The sequence below is a fragment of the Pleurodeles waltl genome, chromosome 2_1 (assembly GCF_031143425.1).
Source record: "Pleurodeles waltl isolate 20211129_DDA chromosome 2_1, aPleWal1.hap1.20221129, whole genome shotgun sequence".
Taxonomy (NCBI): domain Eukaryota; kingdom Metazoa; phylum Chordata; class Amphibia; order Caudata; family Salamandridae; genus Pleurodeles; species Pleurodeles waltl.
The window spans coordinates 45,411,996-45,438,688 of record NC_090438.1 but is presented as its reverse complement, the minus strand read 5'-3'; the positions used below and the strand labels follow the sequence as shown (position 1 = coordinate 45,438,688).

The window sequence follows — 26,693 nt, the reverse complement described above, 5'->3', positions numbered from 1 at the left end:
CAACCTTAGTTCCCAGGACCTGCTGCTCACCTTCAGCTCCTAGAACCTGCTCCTCACCCTTAGGTCCCAGAACCTGCTGCTCACCTTATCTCCTAGAACTTGCTGCTCACCCTTAAGTCTCAAAGCCTGCTGCTCACCCTTAGGTCCCAGAACCTGCTGCTCACTCTTAGGTCCTAGAACCTGGTGCTCACCCTTAGTTGCTATAACCTGCTGCTCACCTTTAGGTCCCAGGACCTGCTGCACACCCTTAGGTGCTAGAACCTGCTACTCACCCAAGGGCCCCGGAACCTGCTGCTCACCCTTAGTTCCCAGAACCTAATGCTCACCCTTAGGTTCCAGAACCTGCTACTCACCTTTGGATCCCAGAACCTGCTGTCCACCCTAAGGTCCTAGAAGCTGGTGCTCACCCTAAGATCCTAGAACCTGCTGCTTACCCTTGGGTCACAGACCCTGACGCTCACCCTTAGGTCCTAGAACCTGCTGCTCACTCTTAAGCTCCTGAACCTGTTGCTCACTTTTAGGTCCTAGAACCTGCTGCTCATTCTTAGGTCCAGGAACTTGTTGTTCATCCTTAGGTCCCAGAGCCTGCTGCTCACCCATATCTCCCAGAACCTGCTACTCACCCGTTGCGCCCAGAAACTGCTGTGCACCCTTAGGTCCCAGTGACTGCTGCTCACCCTTAGGTCCACGAACCTGCTGCTCGCCAATGGGACCCAGAACCTGCTGCTCACCCTTAGGTCCCAGACCCTGCTGCTCACCGTTACATCCGATAACCTGCTGCTCATCCTTAGGTCCCAGACCATGCTGCTCGCCCTTAGGTCCCAGAACCTGCTGCTCGCCCTTAGGTCCCAGAACCTGCTGCTTTTCCCTAGGTCCCAGAATCTGCTACTCGCCCTTAGGTCCAGCACCTGCTGCTCAGGCTTAGGTCCCAGAACCTGGTACACACCCTTAGATTGCAGATTCCGCTGCTCACCCTTAGGCCCCAGAACCTGCTGCTCACTTTTAGGTCCCAGAAAGTGCTGGTCATCCTTATATCCCAGTGCCTGCTGCTCACCCTTGGGTCCCAGAACCTGCTACTCACCCTTAGGTCCTAGAGCCTGCTGCTCACCCATAGGTCCCACACCCTGCTCCTCACCCTTAGATCCTAGAACCTGCTGCTCACCCCTAGGTCCCAGATCCTGCTGCTCATCCTTAGGTCCTAGAACCTGCTGCTCACCCTTAGGTCCCAGAACCTGCTGTCCACTATTAGGTCCTAGAAGCTGGTGCTCACCTTTAGATCCTAGAACTTGTTGCTCACCCCTTGGTCCTAGAACCTGCTGCTCACTCTTGGGTCCTAAAACCAGCTGCTCATCCTTAAGTCCCAGAACCTGTTACTCACTTTTAGGTCCTTGAACCTGCTGCTCACCCTTAGGCCCCACAACCTGCTGCTCACCATTAGGTCCCAATACTTACTGCTCACCCTTAGGTCCTAGAACCTTCTGCTCACCCTTAGGTCCCAGAAAGTGCTACTCACCCTTAGGTCCCCATACCCAAATAATTTTTAATTGGTTCACATCATGGTTAAGTCCGACTGGGATAATCACAAGTAGTCATGCCAGACGTGCACATGACTGGACTAGGCAGTGCATTTTTTGTAGGAACAATCACAAAAACATTGATTTTAAACTACATCTGGGGAAATGTTATGGGTGGGGGAGACATTAGTTCACATATCTGACATGTGGCTCAGCTTCTGCCGCCCATAGAGGATGATATTTTAGATGAATTTTCCTGTCACTAAACCTTTGCACTTCTCTATGCACTTTGGTTCATTGTATATCTGTCCATATCATTCATTTAATTTCTCGAAATAAGGAAGTAAATATATACATTCATACAGAAAAATATCCTTACTTACAAAATAGTAATACAGTTGTGTACCTTTTGTTGAGGAAACTTTGGAAATGAACATGGCAATGGAAAATATGTTGAAAGTTAGCAAGAGTTGGCAGGAACACCCATTTGATTGCTGTCTTTCCTATTTGCCAATGGTTTGATTAATTTCTGCTGGGAACCAGGACACTGCACATACCGAGACCGCCTTTTAGCTTTTCAGATGTTCATAGATTTTTTTTTAGAAAGAGAGAGAGAGAACCCTCCACCGCTCAAAGGCTGGTGAATGGCGCTGCTGTTCAAACAGAGGGCAAGATGCTAGTTTGTAAATGACAAAAAAATAAATCGTGTCAGTTTCCTCGCCTGCCCACCTATGCCCACCTTGGCTACAAGCCCTGGTATGTGACAGGCAAAGAACAGCAGAGATTAGCAAAGATTCATTTATCTCAGACCATTACCTGGGCCTGCTTTTTTTGTCGCAGACATTTTTTTTGTTAAAATCTGCAGATTATCGCGTCAAATGCGGCAAATCTATAATTATGCAAAAAACGCCACGGCTGCACAACCGCATAATTGCAGTGGCCCTGCCTATACCCTCCTCATCAACAAACCCGGGCAGCCATCTTGACCCCTTACACATGAGGCAAGAGCAGAGACCGCGCCTTGAAATGGTTGTGTCGGGCCTCATGGCGCATCGGATCATATTCAGGGCCCTCTGCACACTGCACAATAGCTTCTGAAGTTAGTCAGAGGGTCCGGGGTGCTAACACCTGTTACGGCCAGAGCTGCTGACCTTGGAAGGGGGAACCAGGTGAGGGACTTGGCGTCGCTCAACATCCTGAGAATCTGGGCAAACCACTTAATCCCCCGGTGCCTTAAAAAAAAAAGATGAAGGTGAACTTGTGTAATGGAACCGCAGGTCTTTTAAAGCGCTCCGATACCTTCGGGTCGAGTTTGCGCTAAATAAAACAGCAAAAATAAATAAATAATGACACTTCTCTAGCTATTGGCCTCGAACCCGTGAAGCAACTCCTGGACCTACCATCAAATGAAATAAAAGTGGAAAGACATGGTGCCAGACCCCTAGAACAGTGAACCCTAGACCAGCACCCCCAGGCTGTGCAGGGCCAAGACACGCACATATCCCCAGAACAGTGGTTCTTAATCTTCTGACTTCTGTGGACCCCCCACTTTATCATCATTGGAACCCGGGGACCCCCACTGAGTCATTACTGGAAGCCGGGGACCACCCACTGAGTCATTACTGGAAGCCGAGGACCCCCCACTTTATCATCATTGGAACCCAGGGACCCCGCACTGAGTCATTATTGGAAGCCGGGGACCCCCCACTGAGTCATTATTGGAAGCCGGAGACCCCCCCACTGAGTCATTATTGGAAGCCGGAGACCCCGGCCTAAACATTGTCCATGATTTGAAATGCAAAACAATACATACAAAATACAGAAACATGCATTCCATCAAACACTGCACAAATGATAACACATTGTATTTAATTTGAAAACAAATATAAATACGAAATATAAACATTTGAATTGTAATATTACGGTTGGAGCTTTTCTAAATTCAATTGAAGTCATTCTTTGTACTATATTCTGTTTGACGCACCTGCACGGCTCCCACAAATCAATCTGAGGAGACTAATTTAATTTTTAGTCTCCAATTTCAAATTCCTTGCCGTTTATAGTACCTTTTAAAATGTTCAGTTGTATATTTAGCTACTTTATATGCACTTTATTAATCTGTTAATATTATTTAATTTTCTAAGTGGTCACGGACCCCCTGAGGAGGCTTTGCGGACCACCAGCAGCGGCTCCTCCGCTATGACTGAGGAGCGTCGCCTCCCACCAGCAGCAGAAGCTGCAAACCTTTTACAACCAAAGGATAATAAACTATGTTTCTCTTCCAGGGGATCCTCATCAATAGTCATAAACATTGAATATTCCCGCCCTTGTGCGGGGACCCCGGAGCATATATAAAATATATACACATTATACATGTGTAACAAACAGTCATGCAGGCTATCATGTTAAAAACAGGCTAAAATGCTTTATTTCTATGAAGTTTTTTTTTTTTTTTTTTTTTTTAAATACTACAATAGAGCATAAATAAGTACCCAAGCTCCTAAAACTAGGCTTGGGGAAGTAAGCAGTAGCAAACTCTAGTGAAAAAATAGAGAAAACTGCATTGAAAAACAATGAAGCATTCTTAGCCAATAGGCTGCATGTAGGTTAACACAGGAGAACCATAAAAACTTTGGCACTGTGCCTTTAAGACCCTGAGCACCTCCAGTATCCCACCATGCCTCAGGGGTGAAGGAAAGGTGACAGTTGGTTCACAGTTAGGTCAGTTCTTTTTTCCGGCTTCTTCTGAGAGGATCCTGGAGCATTGAGCTCTCAGTTTTTCTGAGTTTTCCTCAGAAAAATTCTTTAAAAAAGCGTTTTTTCACTTTTCACTCGACAAGTAACATCTTTGTCTGAGCTAGGAAGGTTTTTTCTGACAGAAAAATGCCTTCTCTTTTTGTCAAATGCCCTGCTTGTGGGAAGAAGAAGGCCCAGTCAGATCCCCACTCTCTGTGCATAGTGTGCCTGCCTCAGAGTCACTGCCCTGACACTTGTAAGTACTGTAAGAACATGTCTAGGAGGACTCTGAAAGACAGAGAGAAGATCCGACTTCATGGGCTTCAGGAGAGGAAAAGAACAGAAGACCCACTCGGTGGCATCTTCATCCACGGTACCCCCGGATAAAGAGAGCAGGCATTTAGACTCTCTGGGAAGAAAGATGTGCGGGACAGCGGCTTCAGCAATGAAGGTCTCTAGTGCGTCTGCGCTCCTGGGCAGGTACGATCGTTCTCTGTGGGATTCCCTCAGTAGATTTACAGAAAAACTGCCCAGAGAAGACAGGCAAGATTTCCAAGAGATTCTACAGGAAGGATGCCTGGTATCTAACCAAGTTATCAGCGCGGCAGCGGATGGGGCGGATTTGGCGGCTCATGGGTACGCACATGGTATCTGTGCGAGGAGATCTTCCTGGCTGAGGCTCACTGGCTTGAAACAGGAGGCACAACAACGTATCCTGAATCTCCCATTTGCCGGGAATTCTCTATTCGGTGCCCATGCAGACGAAGAGATGGCCCGCATGAAGACCGAGGTGGATACCATGAAGGCGGTAGGCCTCGAAAGAAGGAAAGATTTCAGGCGGAGGTACAGACCGTACGATAGACGCCCTTTCCAACAGAGGGTTCAAACCCCTCATTGGTCGCAAAGGTCTCAGCAACGACAGGGACGCCCTCTGTTTCAGCGAAGAAACACAAGGGAGCGAGGGTCAAGTAGACCTCAACAGTCCACTCCAAAAGCACCCACTAAGCAATGAAGTCTCGCTTCCCTCGACACTGTACACCACTCCGGTGGGGGGAAGTATTATTGCTCATCTTCACGAGTGGCACTCTATCACAAGAGACAAATGGGTGCTCAATATTGTCGAACATGGCTATTCTCTCCTTTTCAAGCAGCCTCCACCACACTTGCCACCAACCAAACACAATCCGGCTCATCTCACCTTGCTACGCAAGGAGGCTCTCGCCCTCCTAAGAAAGAATGCCATAGAAAGGGTTCCACCTGCCCACAGAGGAAAGGGGGTCTACTCCCGTTACTTTCTAGTAGCAAAGAAGGGTCAAGAGGGCGTTTTCAGGCCAATCCTGGATCTAAGACTCCTGAACAAATACATAAGAAAGCAGAAGTTCAGAATGCTAGCGCTTCACCAAATTTTCCCTCAACTGCATCAGGGAGACTGGATGTGCTCCATCGACCTGCAGGATGCGTATTTCCACATCCCAATAGCTCCAAAGCATCGAAAATTCCTCCGCTTTCGAGTAGCGTTACAGCATTACCAGTTCAGGGTTCTACCCTTTGGCCTGAAATCTGCTCCAAGAGTTTTCTCGAAATGTATGGCAGTGGTGGCGGCGCATCTACGAAGACAAAGGATATACATATATCCATACCTAGACGACTGGCTACTAAAGGCTTCTTCTCCGGAGCAGGCGAGAAGCCATCGGGACATTGTACTAGGAGTTTGCGAAGCTCTAGGTCTTCAGGTCAATTACCAGAAGTCAACCTTGACTCCAACGCAGAGTCTTCACTACCTAGGAGCTATCATAAACACAGAACTACAAAAAGTGTATCCTTCGGAGGAACGACTGTCCTCAATAAACATGAAGTGCCAGGACCTGTTGAGAGCCAGCGCACCTACGGCACGTCAGGTGACATCACTACTGGGCTCCATGGCATCGTGCATCTTTATTGTCCCAAATGCCAGACTCCACATGAGACCCCTCCAAGAGGCATTGGAGGCCAATTGGAGCCAAAGAACAGGTCGCTGGGAAGACACAATGCGGCTACCGGAGGTAGCACTGCAGTCATTGAGATGGTGGATGCACAGACCTCACCTGTCAGTGGGCGCTCCGTTTCACCAGGTACTTCCATCCGACACTCTGGTAACGGATGCGTCTCTTCAGGGATGGGGGGCTCATCTGGGTCCTTTTCAAGCGCAGGGTCTGTGGTCAGACAAGGAGAAGCAGTACCACATCAATCTGCTAGAACTCAGAGCGGTCCATCTGGCTCTCAAGTCTTTCACACCGCTAATTCAGGGGAAAACTCTATTGATACAGACGGACAATACAACCACGATGTATTACTTGAACAAACAAGGGGGAACGAGATCCCTACCCCTTTCACGAGAGTCCCAAGCGACATGGCATTGGCTCCTGGCCAGAGGAATGTCAATCACAGCAGTTCACCTGCCAGGTCAGCAGAACGTAGAAGCAGACTTTCTAAGCAGACACCTGGAGGACGTTCACGATTGGGTCCTGCACGACGAAGTCGCAGAATACATCTTCGCGCAATGGGGTCGGCCTCAACTGGACCTCTTCGCAGACGATGTAAACAGGAAATGCCCAGACTTCGCATCCAGGTTCTACCGTCCAGGATCTCGAGGGAATGCCCTGTTGATCGACTGGTCAGGGACATTTCTTTACGCTTTTCCTCTGATTCCCCTCATTCCGGCAGTGATCAGCAAACTTTACGGATCCAGGACCAGAATGATTCTTATAGCGCCACAATGGCCTCGACAATTCTGGTACACGGATCTCCTCAACCTGTCGGAAAAACCTCACAGGAGGCTGCCGTGCAGACCGGATCTTCTGAGCAGAATGGAGGGCAGGATTCTGCATCCCAACCTACCCTCTCTGAGCTTAACAGCATGGCTCCTGAATTCCTGCAGTATGGGCACCTAGGACTCTCGCAGGAGTGCATGAACATCTTGAAAGAGTCCAAACGGCCTTCCACGCGGCGTTCCTACGCTTTTAAGTGGAAGAGATTCTACATATGGTGCTGTCAGCAAGGCCATAATCCCATACGGGCGCAGGAGGACGTCATACTGTCCTATTTGCTTCACCTAGCGAAATCCGGTCTGCAGGTATCATCTATTAAGGTACATTTGTCTGCTATTACTGCCTATCGCAAGTCACCTTCTCAGGAATCCTTCTTTACGAAACCTGTAGTCAAGGATTTCTTAGAAGGTTTGAAGAAAGTTTTTCCGCCAATTCGGAGGCCTTCTCCTCCGTGGGAACTGAACATAGTCCTAGCAAAACTTATGGGCCCTCCTTTCGAGCCTATCCATAAGGCCTCCTTACAACACCTTACGTGGAAAACGGCTTTTCTGGTGGCCATTACTTCAGCGAGGAGGGTCAGTGAGATCCAGGCCTTGTCTGCAAAAGAACCGTACACGGTTTTTCATGACAATAGAGTAGTTCTACGAACTCACCCATCTTTCCTTCCGAAGGTGGTGTCAGAATTCCATATTAATCAGACCATAACTTTACCGACGTTCTTTCCCAATCCGGAAACTCCGGCTGAGAAAGCATTGCACTCATTAGACTTGAAAAGAGTGCTGAAATTTTATCTGGACAAGACAAAATCGATGAGACACTCTAACCGCTTGTTTGTGAACTATGGTCATTTAAGGACAGGAGAAGCAGCATCTAAGCGAACAATATCAAGATGGATAGTCTCTTGTATTGTTAATACTTACCAGCTAGCTAATAGACAATTGCTAGCGCGGCCTAGAGTGCATTCCACAAGGGGAAAAGCGGCTACTGCTGCTCTCCTTAACAATGTTCCTATATCTGAGATTTGTAAGGCTGCTACATGGAAGTCTGTCCATACTTTTACAAGACATTATTGTTTAGACTCAGATGCAAGAGCGGATGCCCAAGTGGGGCAGGCCTCTCTAAGGAATTTATTTGCGTAAGACATGTCTATTCCTGCACTTCTATCGGACAGTCCGCTGGGTTTAGGGATGGGCTTGCTAATCTATTCAATGTTTATGACTATTGATGAGGATCCCCTGGAAGAGAAGGATAAGTTACTTACCTGTAAATCCTAGTTCTCTTCCAGGGGTATCCTCATCAAAGTCATAAACAACCCACCCTCCTCCCCGGACACACGTCTACTGGAAGTGCAGGACAGACAGTATTTTGATTCAATTATACAAATTGTCACCGTAAAAAGAACTGACCTAACTGTGAACCAACTGTCACCTTTCCTTCACCCCTGAGGCATGGTGGGATACTGGAGGTGCTCAGGGTCTTAAAGGCACAGTGCCAAAGTTTTTATGGTTCTCCTGTGTTAACCTACATGCAGCCTATTGGCTAAGAATGCTTCATTGTTTTTCGATGCAGTTTTCTCTATTTTTTCACTAGAGTTTGCTACTGCTTACTTCCCCAAGCCTAGTTTTAGGAGCTTGGGTACTTATTTATGCTCTATTGTAGTATTTAAAAAAAAAAAAAAAAAAAAACTTCATAGAAATAAAGCATTTTAGCCTGTTTTTAACATGATAGCCTGCATGACTGTTTGTTACACATGTATAATGTGTATATATTTTATATATGCTCCGGGGTCCCCGCACAAGGGCGGGAATATTCAATGTTTATGACTCTGATGAGGATACCCCTGGAAGAGAACTAGGATTTACAGGTAAGTAACTTATCCTTATTATCCTTTCGTTGTGAAAGGGGCGGAGCCATGGGGGTGACAAGCACTGTGCACTCCCCTCATAGCGCTGGTTTTGGGCCGGCCAAACACACATGCGCACTGTGCTCTCTGCCGGGCTGGAGAGAGCAGGCACAAGCACACAGTCTGCCCCTGGGAAGCTGGAAGCCTGTGCCTGCTAAGAGGAAGGAGGAAATAGGTTTTTTGTTATTTTTTTTATTATTAAAATTCCTCCCCAGCCCCCACCACCCTTGCGTGCGCCCCGCCCCTTGTAGCCCCTGCGCTGCACCAGAACATTCAGGAAGGCCGAGCTCCTGCTGTTCACTTGTACCACAGTACGAGGATGGAGCGACCTGTGCCCAAATTACTTAATTACCCACCACCACCTGCTGGACATACCCCTGAGACCGATTCCATGAATACTTGTTTATGTACGTTAAAAACTGCAGACTTTTAAGTGTTGTATAGAATGTACCATACCACTAATCAGACTCAATGTACTAATCTTCAGAAGCATGAAAGGCCGCGCCAGCCATGCTTGGGTTTCACTGATGAGTTGCTGGCCAAGCTACATGCCAACAGAGAGAGTTTAACCAATGACGTGAGCCCTGTCGCTCTCTGACATGGGAAGAAAGGAACATGGTTGGCATTATGTATATGACATGTAAAATAAGTGAGTAAACACACTCACACACACAAATGTGAATGTGTCCTTGTCAAACTGGAGAATATTAGAGCACTGAGTCGAAAAAACATAAATGGTCAACGTTTAAAGTAGCCAACAGTGCATTATGAATTTGTGACACAACAGACACATCACACCTCCTCCTAGCAATTGTCAAGAGGTTTAGATGTGTAAATGACAACATGATTTTAAAGCCAATAGGTCTCGCCTTTGGGACATGTTGGCATTTCCAATGGTTTTTAGAGATGCTGTGCAGCTTGGCTAAAGAGAGGGAAAAAATATCCTCCGATGCAGTTGTGTCACCTACATAGAGTTTGCGCTGGCTCTTTTTTCTATGTTTTTTTTTTACTTATCTAAATGGGATCTGTAAATAAAAAAGGGTATTATGAAAGTGTTGGGGGAACCAACGCACAGAGAGCGGATGGGTGAAGAGAAGCACACAGGCAAGAGAATATTGTGGAGCTGAGAGAGGGTACGCATTCAGGTGAGAAAGCAGCACAGGTGGGAGCAGCACACAGGCGCGGGAGTAATGTGGAACTGGGAGAGGGTACGCATACAGGTGAGAAAGCAGCACGGGTGGGGGCAGCACACAGGCACGGGGAGTACTGTGGAGCTGAGAGAGGGTACGCATTCAGGTGAGAAAGCAGCATGGGTGGGGCAGCACACAGGCGTGGGAGTACTGTGGAGCTGGGAGAGGGTACGCATTCAGGTGAGAAAGCAGCACAGGTGGGAGCAGCAGACAGGCGCGGGAATAATGTGGAGCTGGGAGACGGTACGCATTCAGGTGAGAAAGCAGCACAGGTGGGAGCAGCACACAGGCGCAGGAGTAATGTGGAGCTGGGAGAGGGTACGCATACAGGTGAGAAAGCAGCACGGGTGGGAGTAGCACACAGGCGCGGGAGTACTGTGGAGATGGGAGAGGGTACGCATACAGATGAGAAAGCAACACGAGTGGGAGAAACTCATGACAGTGAGCGCAACACAGAGGGTTGTGAGGAAGAAGCACTCATTTAAGAGAGAGTGCTACACAGCCAGAGCGGGAAAGAGAAGTAAACCAGGGAGACAGCTGGAAAACACATGCACTCTCATGGGGTGTTTAATCATAAAGAAATGCCTGACAATTAAGCAGTAGGCTACAGATAATGAGGCTATGCTCTAGGGGAGGGACAAACACAAAAAGAGGAAGGAAAATACACAAAAGTAAACAAAAAACTTGCATAGGAGTGTGACAATAAAGGCAACCAATAGTAAGTCCTGGCAATAGGTATTTTCATGAACAGAGACTTGTGCTGTCTGGCAAGATAGAGCTATGAATAAGAACATGGATAGAGCAATATCGCCATCTTGTGGCCATTGTGTAGTTAAGTTGATTGGAAAGCCTGGCACTCTAACATAACATAGGTCTAGCTTCTAAGAAATGTATGATAATATGAAACATTACAAGTACATAGTGTGGGAATTAGTATGTATATGTGCGTGGAAGCAAAGATCTGTAGAATAATATTGGTGTAGGTTGGAAGATCAGGTGACAGTTGCACTGTCAAGCCAGACCTAAAATCCATATAGGTTAATGACTGTCTAATTCCTATCTGTGCTGTTGCAAGAGAAAAACAACATAAATTATCTAGTTATCTAAAATACTTTAATAGCATCACAGTGGCATGTATGTTGCCCTGAAAGTTCAAGCTTAGGCAGCTGGATAAATAAAATATTCACAGCTGCTGGAGGGCAAACACTTTTTTGTAGAGGCAGAAAACGTCTGCCCAATCAAAACATGTACTCCTGACTCAACATCTGGGCGGAGCCAAAGCCCCTCTGCAGTGATGCTCACATAATTGTCTGGCGACAGCTGTGCTGTCCAGCCAGACCATACAAATGACTTTCACCTGCTTCTTACTGCTGTTTGTCATCTAGACATATTAGGATTATGTATTACCTCACCAAATGGTAATAAACATTGGTAAAGCCATTAGGCCTGGCCTTGACAACCTTTGCAATTGTTATGTTTTTATTGTAAGTAAATGCCACAAAAAAAACTCCAGATGATATTTTAACATCCATAACCGTACAATAAACAATTAAATGTTTAAAGAAATAGCCATTGCCTTTGCATATAATTTAGTAGAACAATATGGGTCTTGTGTTTTTAAGCAGGCAGGTGTAATTCAAACAGATATAGAAGTTTTTATTTTAGTTTTAATGCACTTGAAGGGCAAATATGATTCTTGTTGTCTTTGGATTACCCTACCCTGATGGCTTAGTTTATAAACAAAAGAATGTCTAAACAAAATAAGAATGAAAAGAGCATTCACAAAGTCTTGTCCCGCCAGCCCTGGCACAGAGGTGCATTTCTTTCAGATGTAATCAGGAAAAGTGCACTCATGCTGACTCAAAGCCCCTTTAAATGTGCATGTACTTTTTGTGGCATAGAAACAGTAAAGCTATCTCTGGGTCACCCCTAAGCAGTGGAGAACAAGTTCCTTTGCATTTAATAGTTAAACCAGTGATGCTCAAAGCACAGCCCTGGGGCAATATGTGGCCCTCCTGGCCTTTAGGTGCAGCTCCCTGGTGAACACCAGCACTGGTTTACTTGACTCTGCAGTGATAGTAAAAATATCTTGAACAAATGGCCGAGCATTTATTTAAAGGTTAATTGAGGTTAAAGGAAGTAACCAGGGTGTCCTGCACCGCTGAGCTTTAGTAACACCTTCATTTTTAAAGACCTCAAGCATCAAACATCTCAAAATATGATAAAGGCCCTGAGTTCCATCTGGGTGGAGGGGGTAACTCCTTCACAAAGGTGAGGATTATCCTGTCTGCCATATTACAATCCTGTTATTTCCTATGGGGATCATGATACAGCGGACGGGATATCCGTCAGATATAAATCAGGCCCAAAGTCTCTTAAAATTCGGAAAGTGTATTTCATTAACAGGTAGAACCGTTTCAGTTTAGTGCATCAGACTGTATCAGTGCATTGAGAAGTATTAATTTAAAAGTGATAGGTTTCAAATATGTTAAGTTATGTTATGTTACTGAGACTTATATAGCGCCAACTACCCGGAGGCCTCGTAGCGCTGATCAGTTGAAAAGTTTAGAACATACTGGAGGAATCTCAAACTTCCCTGGAGAGGGGGAACTTAGAAGAATTTAGAATAGCCAGGTTTTAATGGCCTTCCTAAATTCTGTCTCCTGATTCATCATGCGAATATTCGTGGGTAGGGAGTTCCAAAGTCTGGCTCCCTGGTACTTCAGGGATCTTCCTCCCCATGATGTTCTCTTTACTTTGGGTACCACTACCAGGGCTTTAGAGGCCGATCTCAAAACTCTTGTGGGTGTATATAGTTAAATTAATGATTTTAGATAATGAGGATCCTTTTTATATAGAGCTCTGTGGAAGAAGCAAAGAGCCTTAAACTTTATCCTTTTTGCCACTGGAAGCCAGTGCAGTTCAATCAGAGCTTTTTTAGCTGATGTGGTCCTGGGCAGATTAAAGAGCAGACGTGCTGCAGCATTTTGTACCACCTGTAGTTTGTTAACCACATAACCTGGAGATCCCAAAAAGAGGCTGTTTCCATAATCTAATCTGGATAAAATCAGGGCTTGTACGGCCAATCTTTTTGGCCAATGGCGGAAGCAGACCAATAATCTTCCTTAGTAGCTTAAGAATCCCAAAACAGGTGGCTGACGTTCTCTTGGCTTGATGTTCCATGGTGAGTTTGGGATCCAACCAAACTCCCAAGGCTTTAATCTGAGCTTTGGGGGGGGGAGTAAGTAATTTAAATGTATTACTGGTCCTATATTTTTAGCAGGGTTGGCCATTTTTCCTAAAAACATAATTTCTGTCTTTTCTTCGTTGAGTTGCAGCCTGCTTTCTGTCATCCAGGCAGCAATCGCTTGGAGACAGTCAGGCAAGGCCGAGTTGTCCGCCTCCTTATTGGGGGAGAAGAAACCACCAGCTGTGTGTCGTCCGCATGTGACACCAGGGATACCCCAAAGGGTTCTATGACTTCTGCTAGGGGGGACATGTAAATGTTGAACAGAGTGGGACTCAGAGATGAGCCCTGCGGAACTCTGCATAAAAGTTTCAACTGGGCTGAGAAAAAAGAACGATCCAGGACTTGAAAGGTTCTATTTTGTAAGAACGAGCTTAACCATTTAAGCGCCCTTCCTTTAATCCCACTATTTCCCATTCTTTGAATGAGTAGGTCATGATTGACCGTATCAAATGCCGCGCTCAAATCTAGCATTATTATTACAGTTACCTGACCTTGATCCATTCGTTTTCTCGCTTCTTCCATAACCGCAATCATGGCAGATTCAGTGCTGTGGCCTGGTTTAAAGCCCATTTGAGTTATATGCAAAATCTTATGTTCTTCCAGAAAGCACGATAGTTGTATATTTACGTGCTTATCAATAAGTTTTGCCATCATGGGAAGGAGCGAGATAGGCCTGTAGTTTTTAAAGACCGCTTCAGTTAGATTAGGATTCTTTAGAAGGGGCTTGACCATTGCATGTTTCCAGGAGTCCGGCACCATCCCACTTTGTAGCGAGCTGTTTAACAGCTCGGTTATTACCGGATTTAGCGCTACTCTTCCCTGCATAATAATATGGGGAGGGGCGGGATCAAGTGGAGAGCCTGATTTTAATTTACTGAGGAGCCCCGAAGCTCCTTCCTCAGAGATGGGAAGAAAACTCTATAAAACATTGTCACCTTCCTTCTTCTCCATCGCATGCCCTGCGACTCCCCCTACTTCCCCTGAGAAGTTTTCATAGATGTCCTCAATCTTCTTTAAGAAGAAGGAGGCAAAATTGTTACTATGTTCTTCTGAAGCTTCCATTGCTTCCGGGCATGCAGGAATATACAATAGCTCCTTGAGCACACCAAAAATTTATATAGGAGATACTGCCGCCTTTTCAATTTTATCTCCATAAAAGGTCGCTTGGGCTAATCTTATCTCCTTCTGGTACAACCTAATTGAACCTCTGTACTCTTCTCGGTCCTCCTCCTTTAGTGATTTCCTCCATTTCCTTTCAATCTTCCTACAGTTCCTCTTTAATGTCATTAAGTGGTTATTGAACCAGGGAGCCTTTCCTCCCTTCTTTTGCCCAGAGAGGGGTGTATAGGGCAGCACTCTGTCCAGACTATCAGAGATCCACTCATTAAAAGAGGTAGGGTCTATCTGCCGGTCCCTCATAAAATATTTTTTATTTCTATTCATTGAATTGACCCATTCTGTTGTCTTTAGTTTATTCCACTTCCTAATCTTACTGTTGGAGTGGTGGTGGTGTCCAAACCTATTAGTTATATTAGCCTTTAAGGTGATTAAAAAATGATCAGACCATGCGACAGGGGTAGGGGGTAGTGCGACCAACGATGAAAGATTACTAAACACCAGGTCTAAAGTATGCCCTTTCTCCTGTGTGGGGCCTCTGATCAATTGGTGTAATCCCAGCGCTTCCAGATCATTCACTAACCGCTTAGTTGCCATCAGTTCTAAATTATCAACTTGGATATTAAAATCTCCTAATAAAGTAAAATTCGGCCTATTGCAAATGAGACTGGCCATCCGCTCTGGTAATAGGTTCAGGAATTCATCATAAGTCCCCGGGAGGCAGTAGAGTAGTACTCCTGTAAATGTAAACGTAGGATTGAAGGTAATGGAAAAAATCATTCCCTCACACCCTGCGAGGTCAAGGGGACTATAGTTAAAAAGAAAATCTTGTCTAAAAATAATAGCTATTCCCCCTCCTTTCCCTTTGTCTCTGTCGGATCTTGCTATCACATACCCTTTGTTTACTGCAAGAGCTAAATCCGGCCCTGAACCCTCATGGAGCCACGTTTCTGTCAAAAAGATGGCATCTGGTGCTCCCTCGCTCAGAAAGAGATTTATGTCTAGTTTGTGTGCTGGCAGAGAGCAGCAATTTATTAGCTGAATCCTCACATTATATTTGGAGGGTTCTGCCTGATCTGAGTCAGGACCCATAGGCTTTTCCAGAGTCCAATCACATTTAGGGCAGGACCATGACTCCCTCGCATCGCTGGGACAAATGTAGCAGCCCTCTCCTACTCTTTTCCTAAGATCCTTTAGCGCACCTGACAAATAGGTAAAGGTATCTGGACTTACCATACTTAATTGATGCGGGGGGTGGCTCCTAGCCCCGTCCTGGCGTGGATGGGCGCAGACGGGCTTGCCTTTGGCGCGCCTTCGGCACGCTGACGGCGTGCCCACTGCGCGCATCCGCTGCGCGGACGCTGGGACCAGTTTTATTAAAGCTGGGAACCGGTCAACTAGACCGCCAACCCCCCAAGATGGTGGACCTCTGAATTTAGAAACATTCATGGTTCCCCCTACCCTGTCAAAAGTGCCAGACGTGAACTAAGAAACAAGTCAGTTGTTATGTGCACTCTGAGTGGCCTGGGTTTCTATTAAACATGAACAACATCGTTTATTAAATCCAACACAGGAGAAGGTATTGTAGGGCGCACATCCTGAAGTCACGTCTTTCGAGGTCCTCTTGTATGTGATAATGAAGAAAAGTGAAATAAAACAATTGCCTAGGATCACACAATTTGGTCATGTGGGAAAGCCGGGATTGGTCCCAGGTCTTCTGGGTTCACACGGTGTAATTCAACCACTAGCTCTACGTGCTCTGCTTACCCTGCATTTACCCTTCTCCGACGAGCCTCAATCTGTGAGTGGTACTAGTTTCCTAAAAAGATTTGTGATTGAATGTCACTCCGTGGGAATGGATGGCCGAATACTGAAGTAAAACTAACACAATCATGGGCGTGGTAACGTCGCCACCTCGTGGTTCTATTGAAGTACTGCAAGGAATAAACTCTGTAACCCAGCTGAAATGTCCTCAACCTGCAGTGGTAGAAACTGCTGACCATGGACTGACTGACACATGTACATCTCCAAGTAAGGTTCTAAATGTATGGTTTGCAGCTTGTATGCAGCACCTTGAGGCTGATCCATAGCTTTCTGAGCTACAGTACAAAGATTGTAACGTGTGGCCTGCGTGTAACACCAGGACCTCTACATCAGAAGCAGTAACCCACTGACTTATCGTCATAAAGTACAAATCCGTGCCCTGCATGTTTTACCTCAGTGCTTCGCAGCACATAAACCCTCTGTGCTGTTTTATGAGGAGTAAAACCTGTGACTAGACTGGACACAGACCTCTCCGCCAGAGATATACAACTGCTATTTTAGCCTGGAACTTGAGGGGTCTGTAAGTATCTCTGCAGCCGACGCCTTGGCGTGTAAGATATTATACACACAGCTTCTGTGAGACAAATCATGTAAGCTAGACCACACTGTGACATGTGTCGTTGTTGCCAGCTTCTTATGTCAGACTTCTTTCCACAATGTCCCTCAGAACCCCCCCTCCTCCTCTCTGCTGCCTCCCCTCACACCGTAGTAATGGGATTCCAAAGTCCGTTTTTCCATTTCCAGCTCCGGATTCACCTGTTGAGCCTGAGCATCAAGCGAGCCACAGAATTCCAAATAAATTAAAGAAGGTGGAATAGATTCTCCGGGAGGAAAGGCCATTCCAGTAGTGGAGACAGTTAGTCGACTGGACTACTGCTTTACTTTACAAAAACTTCTGAGCAGAAGAAGCAGGTGGTGGTAGGTTTGTGGGTATGTTCTTTAGGAGAGTGCTGAGTAACAATAGGGTGGTGAGACCGGTGCCGAGCTCAGGGGGCGCTGTGCTTTGAAATGTCTCATAGGATTAAAAGCACTTGCCACAGAGTTACTTGTGTGTCCAGTAATTGTCAAGCAACAATGAAAATGTCAAGAGAACATTTGTGATGAATGTGCCTGCTGGAGAGAGATCGGAGTTGTGTCTAGTCGCAGTTTTGACTCACAATAAAGTAGGAAAGAGTAGTATTTATATAGATATAGCGGGTTTTGTCACAGAGATTCTTTTGTTAGTAAAGGCAACTCCATACTGTGTTACATTTTGAACCCAGAGTTTGTGCACTTAGAGACTGTCTACCAGTGTGACGATATAACACTGCACCCTGAAACCTGCATTGTCTTCAGTAACATTTGCTAGACACTGATCTACACAGGTGTGATTTACTGTCTGTGTATCATGTGTGTGCAGTGCTTTAAATGGAAAAATAGAAGTGCAGGTACTCTGTACCAGAGTACCTGCTTGTTTCTGAGAAGTGCCGGTACTCTCCAATTAAAAGTATTGCGTTTTTCTTGAGAGATGCCGGTACTCTCCCTCTCAAAATAAAAAAGTGCCGGTACTCAGTACCGGAGAGTACCGGCCCATTTAAAGCACTGTGTGTGTGCCATGTAAAGTGCTCTGACACCCTACACAGGTATGATTTACTGTCTGTGTATCATGTGTGTGCCATGTAAAGTGCTCTGACACCCTACACTGGTATGAGTAGCGCTATGAAACAAATGAAATACCTGTGAGAGGGGCTGTGGAGAGATGAGGGGCACTATTGGGGGCGGCAGTGAGTGAATCCGTGGAAAAGAGGGTAATTGGGGGTGCTGAGAGAGGTCGCCTCACTGGTGCCATCAGCACTAAAGCCGGCACTGTGAGTCGGGAATGGCCGCCTAGGTTGTAGGCGGAGTTAACAGGGATGTGTGGAGCCCCCGGGACCAGGCAGCCAGGCCTTGTTCCACGAAGAGACGATGTGTCTAGGATGAAGCCCAGTTGTGCCCAGGTTCAAATGTCGTCTGTCAATCCTGCAGGGGGTGTCACGGATGCCTTGAGTTACCCACATCCGGCCTGATAATCAGCTGGGTGTCATCGGCTTAGAGAACCAAGCCAAACAAGGGGAGCAGCCAGGGGTGCTGGGGGCCAGGGCTTGTAGCCACCATGGACATCACGTAGTGGTCAGCACCCGTCGCAGCTGCGACCCCTGTTTACCCCTTGCCACCCATGGACCCCTGAGAGAAGCCTCGGGAGGGGTGGAGCCTTGTGCTGTAGAAACAATGCTACTTGGGGCTGGGCCCGCCTGGCGTGCGGGTTGAAGCTCTTACAAATACTCAGGGCACCTAGAAGCCACTTCCGAGTCCCAGGAAGCGCCTTACTGCACCTTTATTCATCTGGCAGTGTGAGGTTACTTTATTGAAATAATTCATAGGGGTGAAGGACTAAAGCACGGCAATGTTTAAAGTCTGCTAAGGTACAACATTGTCTGTAAAATATGTGTCGATCTCTGCTGGCACGTGCTTTCATTTTGTAATTAATTGCACGATTCCTGATAATTCATTAGCGTTTTACATGCACGTGTCCGGTCTGTGACTTGAAACTAACTCAGGGGCTGTGGCAGTAAAGTTTCACTTCGCAGGCTGGAGCTGCGAAGGACAGACCATAGGCTTCCAGTAATTAATTTGAGCCGGTGTGTGCTGGTGGGCCCCACCAACACTTCTTTTTTGATACTCCTTTATTCCCTCCCACAGGCGCAGGCAGCAGGCAGCAGGCCTGGTCATGTCTACAGGGCTGCTCGCCCCTTCCCTTCCCAAGGCGTTTGCAGAGTTCCTGGTTGGCTTCAGTGGTTGCAGGCGGGAGACACTCACGGATGGCCTATCATAACTTGAGACTCAGACTGAAGGGCAGATGAGTCCTTCCTTGCAAAGATGAGGCCATCCTTGCACCGATGACACCTTCCTTGCACAGATGAGTCCTTCATTGCACACAGGAGTCCTTCATTCTGCAGATGAGTTCTTCTTTGCATAGATAGATGAGGTCTTCATTGCACAGATGAGTCCTTCATTGCACACAGCAGTCCTTCCTTGTGCAGATGACTTCTTCATTGCACAGATGAGTCCTTCCTTGCGTAAATGAGTTCCTTGCACAGATGAGTTCTTCCTTGCACAGATGAGACCTTTCTTGCGCAGATGAATCCTTCTTTGCGCAGATGAGGCCTTCCTTGCCTAGATGAGTCCTTCCTTGCGTAGATTGGTTCCTTGCACAGATGGGTCCTTCCTTGCGCAGATTAGTCCTTCCATGCACAGATGAGTCCTTCCTTGCGCAGATGTGTCCTTCTTTGCGCAGATGAGGCCTTCCTTGCCTAGATGAGTCCTTCCTTGCACAGATGAGTCCTTCCTTGCGTAGATGAGTTCCTTGCGCAGATGGGTCCTTCTTTGCACACACGAGTCCTTCCTTGTGCAGATGACTTCTTCATTGCACAGATGAGTCCTTCCTTGCGTAAATAAGTTCCTTGCACAGATGAGTTCTTCCTTGCACAGATGAGACCTTCCTTGCGAAGATGAATCCTCCTTTGCGCAGATGAGTCCTTCCTTGCCTAGATGAGTCCTTCCTTGCACAGATAAGTCCTTCTTTGTACAGATGAGCCCTTCCTTGTGTAGATGAGTTCCTTGTGCAGATGGGTCCTTCCTTGCACAGATAAGTCCTTCCATGCACAGATGAGTCCTTCCTTGCACAGATGAGTCCTTCTTTGCACACACAAGTCCTTCCTTGTGCAGATGACTTTTTCATTGCACAGATGAGTCCTTCCTTGCGTAAATAAGTTCCTTGCACAGATGAGTTCTTCCTTGCACAGATGAGACCTTCCTTGCACAGATGAGACCTTCCTTGCGAAGATGAATCCTCCTTTGCGCAGATGAGTCCTTCCTTGCCTAGATGAGTCCTTCCTTGCACAGATGAGTCCTTCCTTGTACAGATGAGTCCTTCCTTGCGTAGATGAGTTCCTTGCGCAGATGGGTCCTTCCTTGCCCAGATGAGTCCTTCCTTGCACAGATGAGTCCTTCCTTGCACAGATGAGTCCTTCCTTGCACAGATGAGTCCTTCCTTGCGTAGGTGAGTTCCTGATGAGGCCTTCCTTGCACAGATGAGGCCTTCCTTGCACAGATGAGTTCTTCCTTGCGTAGATGAGTTCCTTGCGCAGATGGGTCCTTCCTTGCCCAGATGAGTCCTTCCTTGCACAGATGAGTCCTTCCTTGCGTAGGTGAGTTCCTGATGAGTCCTTCCTTGCGCAGATGAGTCCTTCCTTGCACCCTGCACCTCCTGGCAGCATCGCTCTCCTCCGCTCCAAGGAGTCTTTGAGAAGAGGATGGATGTAGCAGATGGTGCCCACGGGCCTCTTCCTGATTGGTTATTTTCTATTCGCTGATTTCCCCCCAGGATGCGTAGTCGAGCTCGGAGGCAGGGATGAGGGATGGAGACTGGGTTCGATGCTGATAGTCTGCCCGTGGGCTCTGGTCCCTGGAATTCTTGAAGTGACCAGCCTGGATCTGCATGCATCCTCAGTGGGGTCCTGTCGGAGCTGCTGCTGCAAAATACAAATCAATGGGCTCTCTTGGGCTCTCTGTCCGAGGGCTTGTAAGCAGGGCTCAGGTCCTACAAAACCAGAAGTGCTTGGATGTAGAGAAGTACAGGCTCAGGCCGTAGATACGCTAAAAGATGAGGTTTATTCTCAGGGGGTAGATGTCACCCCATCCAGCAGTCCACTTTTCAAACACCAATATTCTCAGAACCCTCAGGTGCCAGACAGAGGATGCTATCCCGCTGGATAGAATCTTTCTTTGCAGGTGTGTGCGGTGCAGACTCGACTCAGTGTTGGGGCACTTGACATGGGCACCGGTTAAGTTACACAAGGACACATTCATTTTTGGTAGCCACAGAGAGGTTAAGTGATTTGCTAAGAATCACAGGATGTTGAGTCGACGCCGCAACTCGAACCCGGTTCCCCGGCTCCAAAGTCGGCAGCTAAGGCCGTTACGCAACATCCTCTCCCCTGACATGACATGCACATGCGCAGAATCCCACACGAAGACGCCACACGGGACAAACCAAGTTAGGCGGTATGCAGGTACATCACGGCACATGACATCACGGCGCGGGACATCGCACACGGAATCACAGCAAGTGGCATCACAACTCATGACCTCATAGGAAATGACATCACAAGAAGTGACATCAGATCTTAAGACCTCACCCTTATGTTTTGCATGTCTTTCAAGATTAAATTGAGATTTTGCATGGTCAAAAAAGTGACACAAGCCCGACACAAAATCTGGGCCTCAGCTTTTACATTTTCTTTTTTAAAATTCTGCCAAAAACAAATTGGCAACAAGGAGAAATGTGTCAGTAAGTCGGTTCTACTAAATTGGTTGCAAAGTCTGCATTTTAAAATATCTCATGGGGTTAAGGTGCCTGCTACAGAGATCTTCGTGTGCCAACTAAATCTCAGGGAATAATAATGATGGTAAGATAACTCTGGAGGTTAATGCACTTGCTGGGGAGATCTGTGTTTTTCTAGTCACAGGTTTGAATCAAAGTAGCATGCAGGGTTAATATATTTCCTGAAAAGTGCATTACGTAACAAGCAGATAACACATTTTTATTTTATGTAAGTGGGTAAGTAGGTAACTGCTTTTAACCCAAAGATCCTTTTGTTACTTGCAGTTCATAAATTGTAATCCTTCAAATATAGCACAGTGAGCTATGACTGTTGTATGTAACACATCCTGTATTTTAATTGATACGCATATGATTTGTTGTCAGTGTATGCTATGTATGTGTGATGCAAATCGCCCTGACACCCTGCATTGGGATGAGTAGCGCTAGAGCACTGAAAAAGTTAAAAACAAAATAGTGGTATTTAAATTGTTGTTTGTGTAAATACTGATATAGACCAACACATCTGACATGTTTACAGTGCATGAATATGCCTTACATGCAGAGACTGAACAAAGTCAAAAGAATGTGAAAATGGTAAGCTGTGTGCCTTTCTTTCCCCTCCATTGCATTTAGGTGTGAGACTCCCAGCCAGGATACTCCAACAAAAGGAGACCTGATGGCCCCTTAACTTCAGCCTTTGTTATGGGCCATGATGGAATTCGATAAACCCCCTCGCCGTCTGCACGTTGCTGCTCGGAACGAAAGCAGACAGAATTCACGAGCCGCTGAATGTGTCTGAAAATTACACTGGGACAAGTTTAGCATATTTCTCTGGGGCCCAAACTCTTAGGAGGGTAGACTCCGTCCACCCTGTGAAAAGAGTGGGTAGACACCATCCACCCGCGTGTACCCTCGACTCGTGCCCTGCTTGTAAGAGCGTTGCTACGCGGCGAAGAATGTGCCGGTGCAGTTAGGGCTGTACCAGCACATGCACAGCTACACATGGCTGTGCACAGGTGTAAATGACGATATGAGACTGTGCCCCTCCCCCAATGAGTGGTTGCGTTTTGGCACATGATGAGTATGACTGGCATTGGGCCTTCACCTGGGCACTTGAGGCTGCTCGAGGATTTTAGACTGTAGTCTTACACGACATGGGCTCTACCTGGCTACATCATGACCGTGGCTCGTCAGGTCATGTATGTGGTGCTGGCATATCAGGGCAGTAGGATGGTTACTATGTAGGAAGTATCAAAAATAGACGTATCCACTGTGACAGTGGTTTTGTGATTTTATTAATCCTGCTCTGTTGATTTGACTTCTCTGATGTCACTTCCTGTGATGTCATTATAGTTTCTTTTGATGTCATCGGGATCAAAGTGCACGTGACACCACTTCCTGTCAGGTTATGGAGAAGTGACGGCACTTCCACTACACTGACATTCTGGTTTATTGAAATCCGTGCTATCACTCCCTCGATGTCTTGACTGGCTGATGCTTGTATGACCGGAAGTCTCCATGTGAGCCGGACGTGAGCTGTATTCTATTTGGTGTGAGAGAGTTTAAGATTTAGGGCCCAGATGTGAAGGCACAATGAACCCTTGGTTGGATTCCTGCAGTGTGGTGGCATTACTGTGGCATTTTGCTTTTATTAGTGCTGTGCTTTTTATCTCTGTGATAGGAGGCCATATACCACCTTGGGTGATTTTGTTTTATCCAAATAATGGGAATATAATCTGAACTCTGCACTGCTGATTGTACAACCAGAAAACCACATCCTGGTTGACAAGAGTCGAAATCCACCCCATCAATAACTAGACTTATCTCATGTGTGATGTCACAGGGTGAAGGGTCATCTCCCCAGCTGCTCCCCTGCATCTAAGATGGCCTGGCTGCACCTAAGGCTGGAGCTACCGGCGGAGTGAGAACCATGTGGCCCTCCACCTCCCTGCAGCCTGCTTCTATAATAGGGAATGCCCAGGCTGCAGGGAGGAGAGGAGGTGAGCCTGGGAAGAGGGGGGCTGCTTTCAAACCTGGAGTCCTTTTCTGGTGCCTTGGTGATGTGCATCCCACCAGGCCAGAGTCTGTTTGAACATCCCACCAGACAACAGTCTGTTTGAGCATCCTACCAGGCTGGAGTCTGTTTGAGCATTCAACCAGACAACAGTCTGTTTGAGCATCCCCCCAGAACAGAGTCTGTTTGAGCATTCCACCAGGCTGGAGTCTGTTTGAGCATTCCACCAGGCTGGAGTCTGTTTGAGCATCCCACCAGACAACAGTCTGTTTGAGCATCCCACTAGGCCGGAGTCTGTTTGAGCATCCCACCAGGCCAGAGTCTGTTTGAGCATCCCACCAGGCCATAGTCTGTTTGAGCATCCCACCAGGCCATAGTCTGTTTGAGCATCCCACCAGAACAGAGTCTGTTTGAGCATCCCACCAGACAATAGTCTGTTTGAGCATCCCACCAGACCAGAGTCTGTTTGAGCATCCTACCAGCCTGGAGTCTGTTTGAGCATCCCACCAGACCAAAGTCTGTTTGGGCATTCCACCAGACTGGAGTCTGTTTGAGCATTCCACCAGTCTGTTTGAGCATCCCACCAGACAGCAGTCTGTTTAAGCATCCCACCAGACCAGAGTCTGTTTGAGCATCCTACCAGGCTGGAGTCTGTTTGAGCATCCCACCAGACAACAGTCTGTTTGAGCATTCCACCAGGCTGGAGTCTGTTTGAGCATTCCACCAGGCTGGAGTCTGTTTGAGCATCCCACCAGACCAGAGTCTGTTTGAGCATCCTACCAGGCTGGAGTCTGTTTGAGCATCCCACCAGACAACAGTCTGTTTGAGCATCCCACCAGACCAGAGTCTGTTTGAGCATCCCACCAAATAAGAGTCTGTTTGAGCATCCTACCAGGCCAGAGTCTGTTTAAGCATCCAACCAGAGAACAGTCTGTTTGAGTATCCTAAGAGGCTAGAGCCTGTTTGAGCATCCCACCAGGCGAGAGTCTGTTTGAGCATTCTACCAGGCCAGAGTCTGTTTGAGCATCCCACCAGGCCAGAGTCAGTTTGAACATCCCACCAGGCGAGAGTCTGTTTGGGCATCCCACCAGGCCAGAGTCTGGACTGGTCTGTGAGGCCGGATCACCTGTAGTGTTTGTGTGGTTTTGATATTGTTCACAGTGTGTAGGCCATGTTCACTGACAGGCACAGTGGTTGTAGGGTTGTAGAGTTCGATAACTGTGGTTGCTCCTTTTGCAATTACGGTGTATGATCTTTCTGAGTTACTGGCACTCTAAAGCGCTCGATGCACCTGCCATTGTCCGTATGGCACTTCAAAAGGGCCTGTGGGGTGGAATGTTTTGAAAGTTTTTCTCCAAGCCGCATGTCCCTCACTCAGATGGTTGTGTGTCAGAATATTGAGGACCAAAATATTGACTACCACAATATTGTGAGGATAAGTTTACATAGATATATAGAGTTATATTCGTCATTAATTTACAGGAACATGGCGTTAAGAATAATAAATCTATACTTACCTATAGATAGTTACCTTCACAATATTGCATTAGTCAAAATTTTGGTAGATCAATTTTTAATTCTCAGACTTCCAGTAGAAACCCATCAAGCCAACCGAGGGCCTCAACCTTTCCACCAGAGCCACCCAAAGTTGATTAATCTTTCAGCCACTAGAAACCCTCACAATGAGCTCTCGTAGGCATGTGACGTAGGATAAAACTAGGAGTGGGTGATAAATTCTGCTCCACTGGTGGTCAATTTTGCCCACTCCATGTTTTGCTTGGAGCACAGATATCCAGCAAAACTCCGCCAGCCACCGTGTGGCAGAGCTTTTCTCGTGCGTGGCTCGCCAATGCTGAGTTGACAAGCACAAATGAGAATTTGCATCCCCTAGCATGATTTTGGGATTCTAGAACGCCTCCCGGTGAGATTTCCAAACGCGGGTGGTCGTGGCAGCTTGCGACTGTTCACAATGAGAAAGCTGCTACTTAAGTAGAAAGTCTACTCGAGCGGCAGAAAGAAACAGCGCCCTCTGGCACAACGCATGGTGCCATTCGTACTAATAATACAGCTCGGAGCAAGCTCCCGGTGCTAAAAATCAGCACAATCAGCGCAACTTGCCCAAATTCCACCTGCTCATGGAAATCTGCTGAATCACATTGAGTTTTTATGTAACTGCGGAATTACGCAGTGAAACTCTGCGAGTTCCGCCCAGGCGTAGATAAAACCTGTGTTGGGACTACAACTGCCGGCTCATGATGCAAACTAGGGTCTATAAATTGGTGCAGTATCCAAGTTCAAGGTTTAATCAAGAGATTCCCATTCATTTCTTTTAATGGGTTTTAACTCAAACTGTAAAGTGTTTCTATTATGTAAGTGATTGCAGAGGATGAGCTGTTCTTTCTTGAAGTTTATTGCTCACTGGCCTAGGCAGAGGGGCCAATTGTGGTACCTGTTGCTGAGAGTGTAATACCAAAGCTCTGATGCTTCTGTTTCTCCCTCACGCTACAGGGTAATTCGGGGCTCGGCTTCAGCATCGCTGGTGGAATCGATAACCCCCACATACCAGATGACCCTGGGATCTTCATCACCAAAATCATACCGGGTGGAGCCGCTGCCATGGATGGGCGCCTGGGGTAAGTCAATAGAACAACAGCCATGCAAGGCTTCCAGCAGCCAAATAAACTCAGTTGTTGAACACTCCCAACCACAGAACTCTCCCAGCCATTGAAACACTCCCTGCCACTGAATGCTTTCATTCAACACTTCAATCCAAGGGACAGAGCCAGTCATAGAGCACTTACAGCCACTGAACACTCCAAGTCACAGGATTCTTCCTGCCACAAAACTGTCCCCGCCACTGAACATTCTCCGCCACTGAACACTTCCAGCCATGCAAGAATTCCAGCCACCAAACAAACTCAGGCCTTGAACACTCACA

At 46.9% G+C, this 26,693-nt stretch overlaps 1 protein-coding gene across 8 annotated transcripts in view; it reads left to right on the top strand.

The window, feature by feature from the left end:
* DLG3 (discs large MAGUK scaffold protein 3) overlaps positions 1-26,693 on the top strand; it is a 1,213,683-nt gene that overhangs the window by 730,118 nt on the left and 456,872 nt on the right. For all 8 annotated transcript variants that reach the window (XM_069209533.1, XM_069209549.1, XM_069209524.1 and 5 more), the window contains one exon: positions 26,264-26,388. In XM_069209533.1, the coding sequence (XP_069065634.1) occupies positions 26,264-26,388 (125 nt within the window). The remainder of the gene's footprint in view (positions 1-26,263; positions 26,389-26,693) is intronic.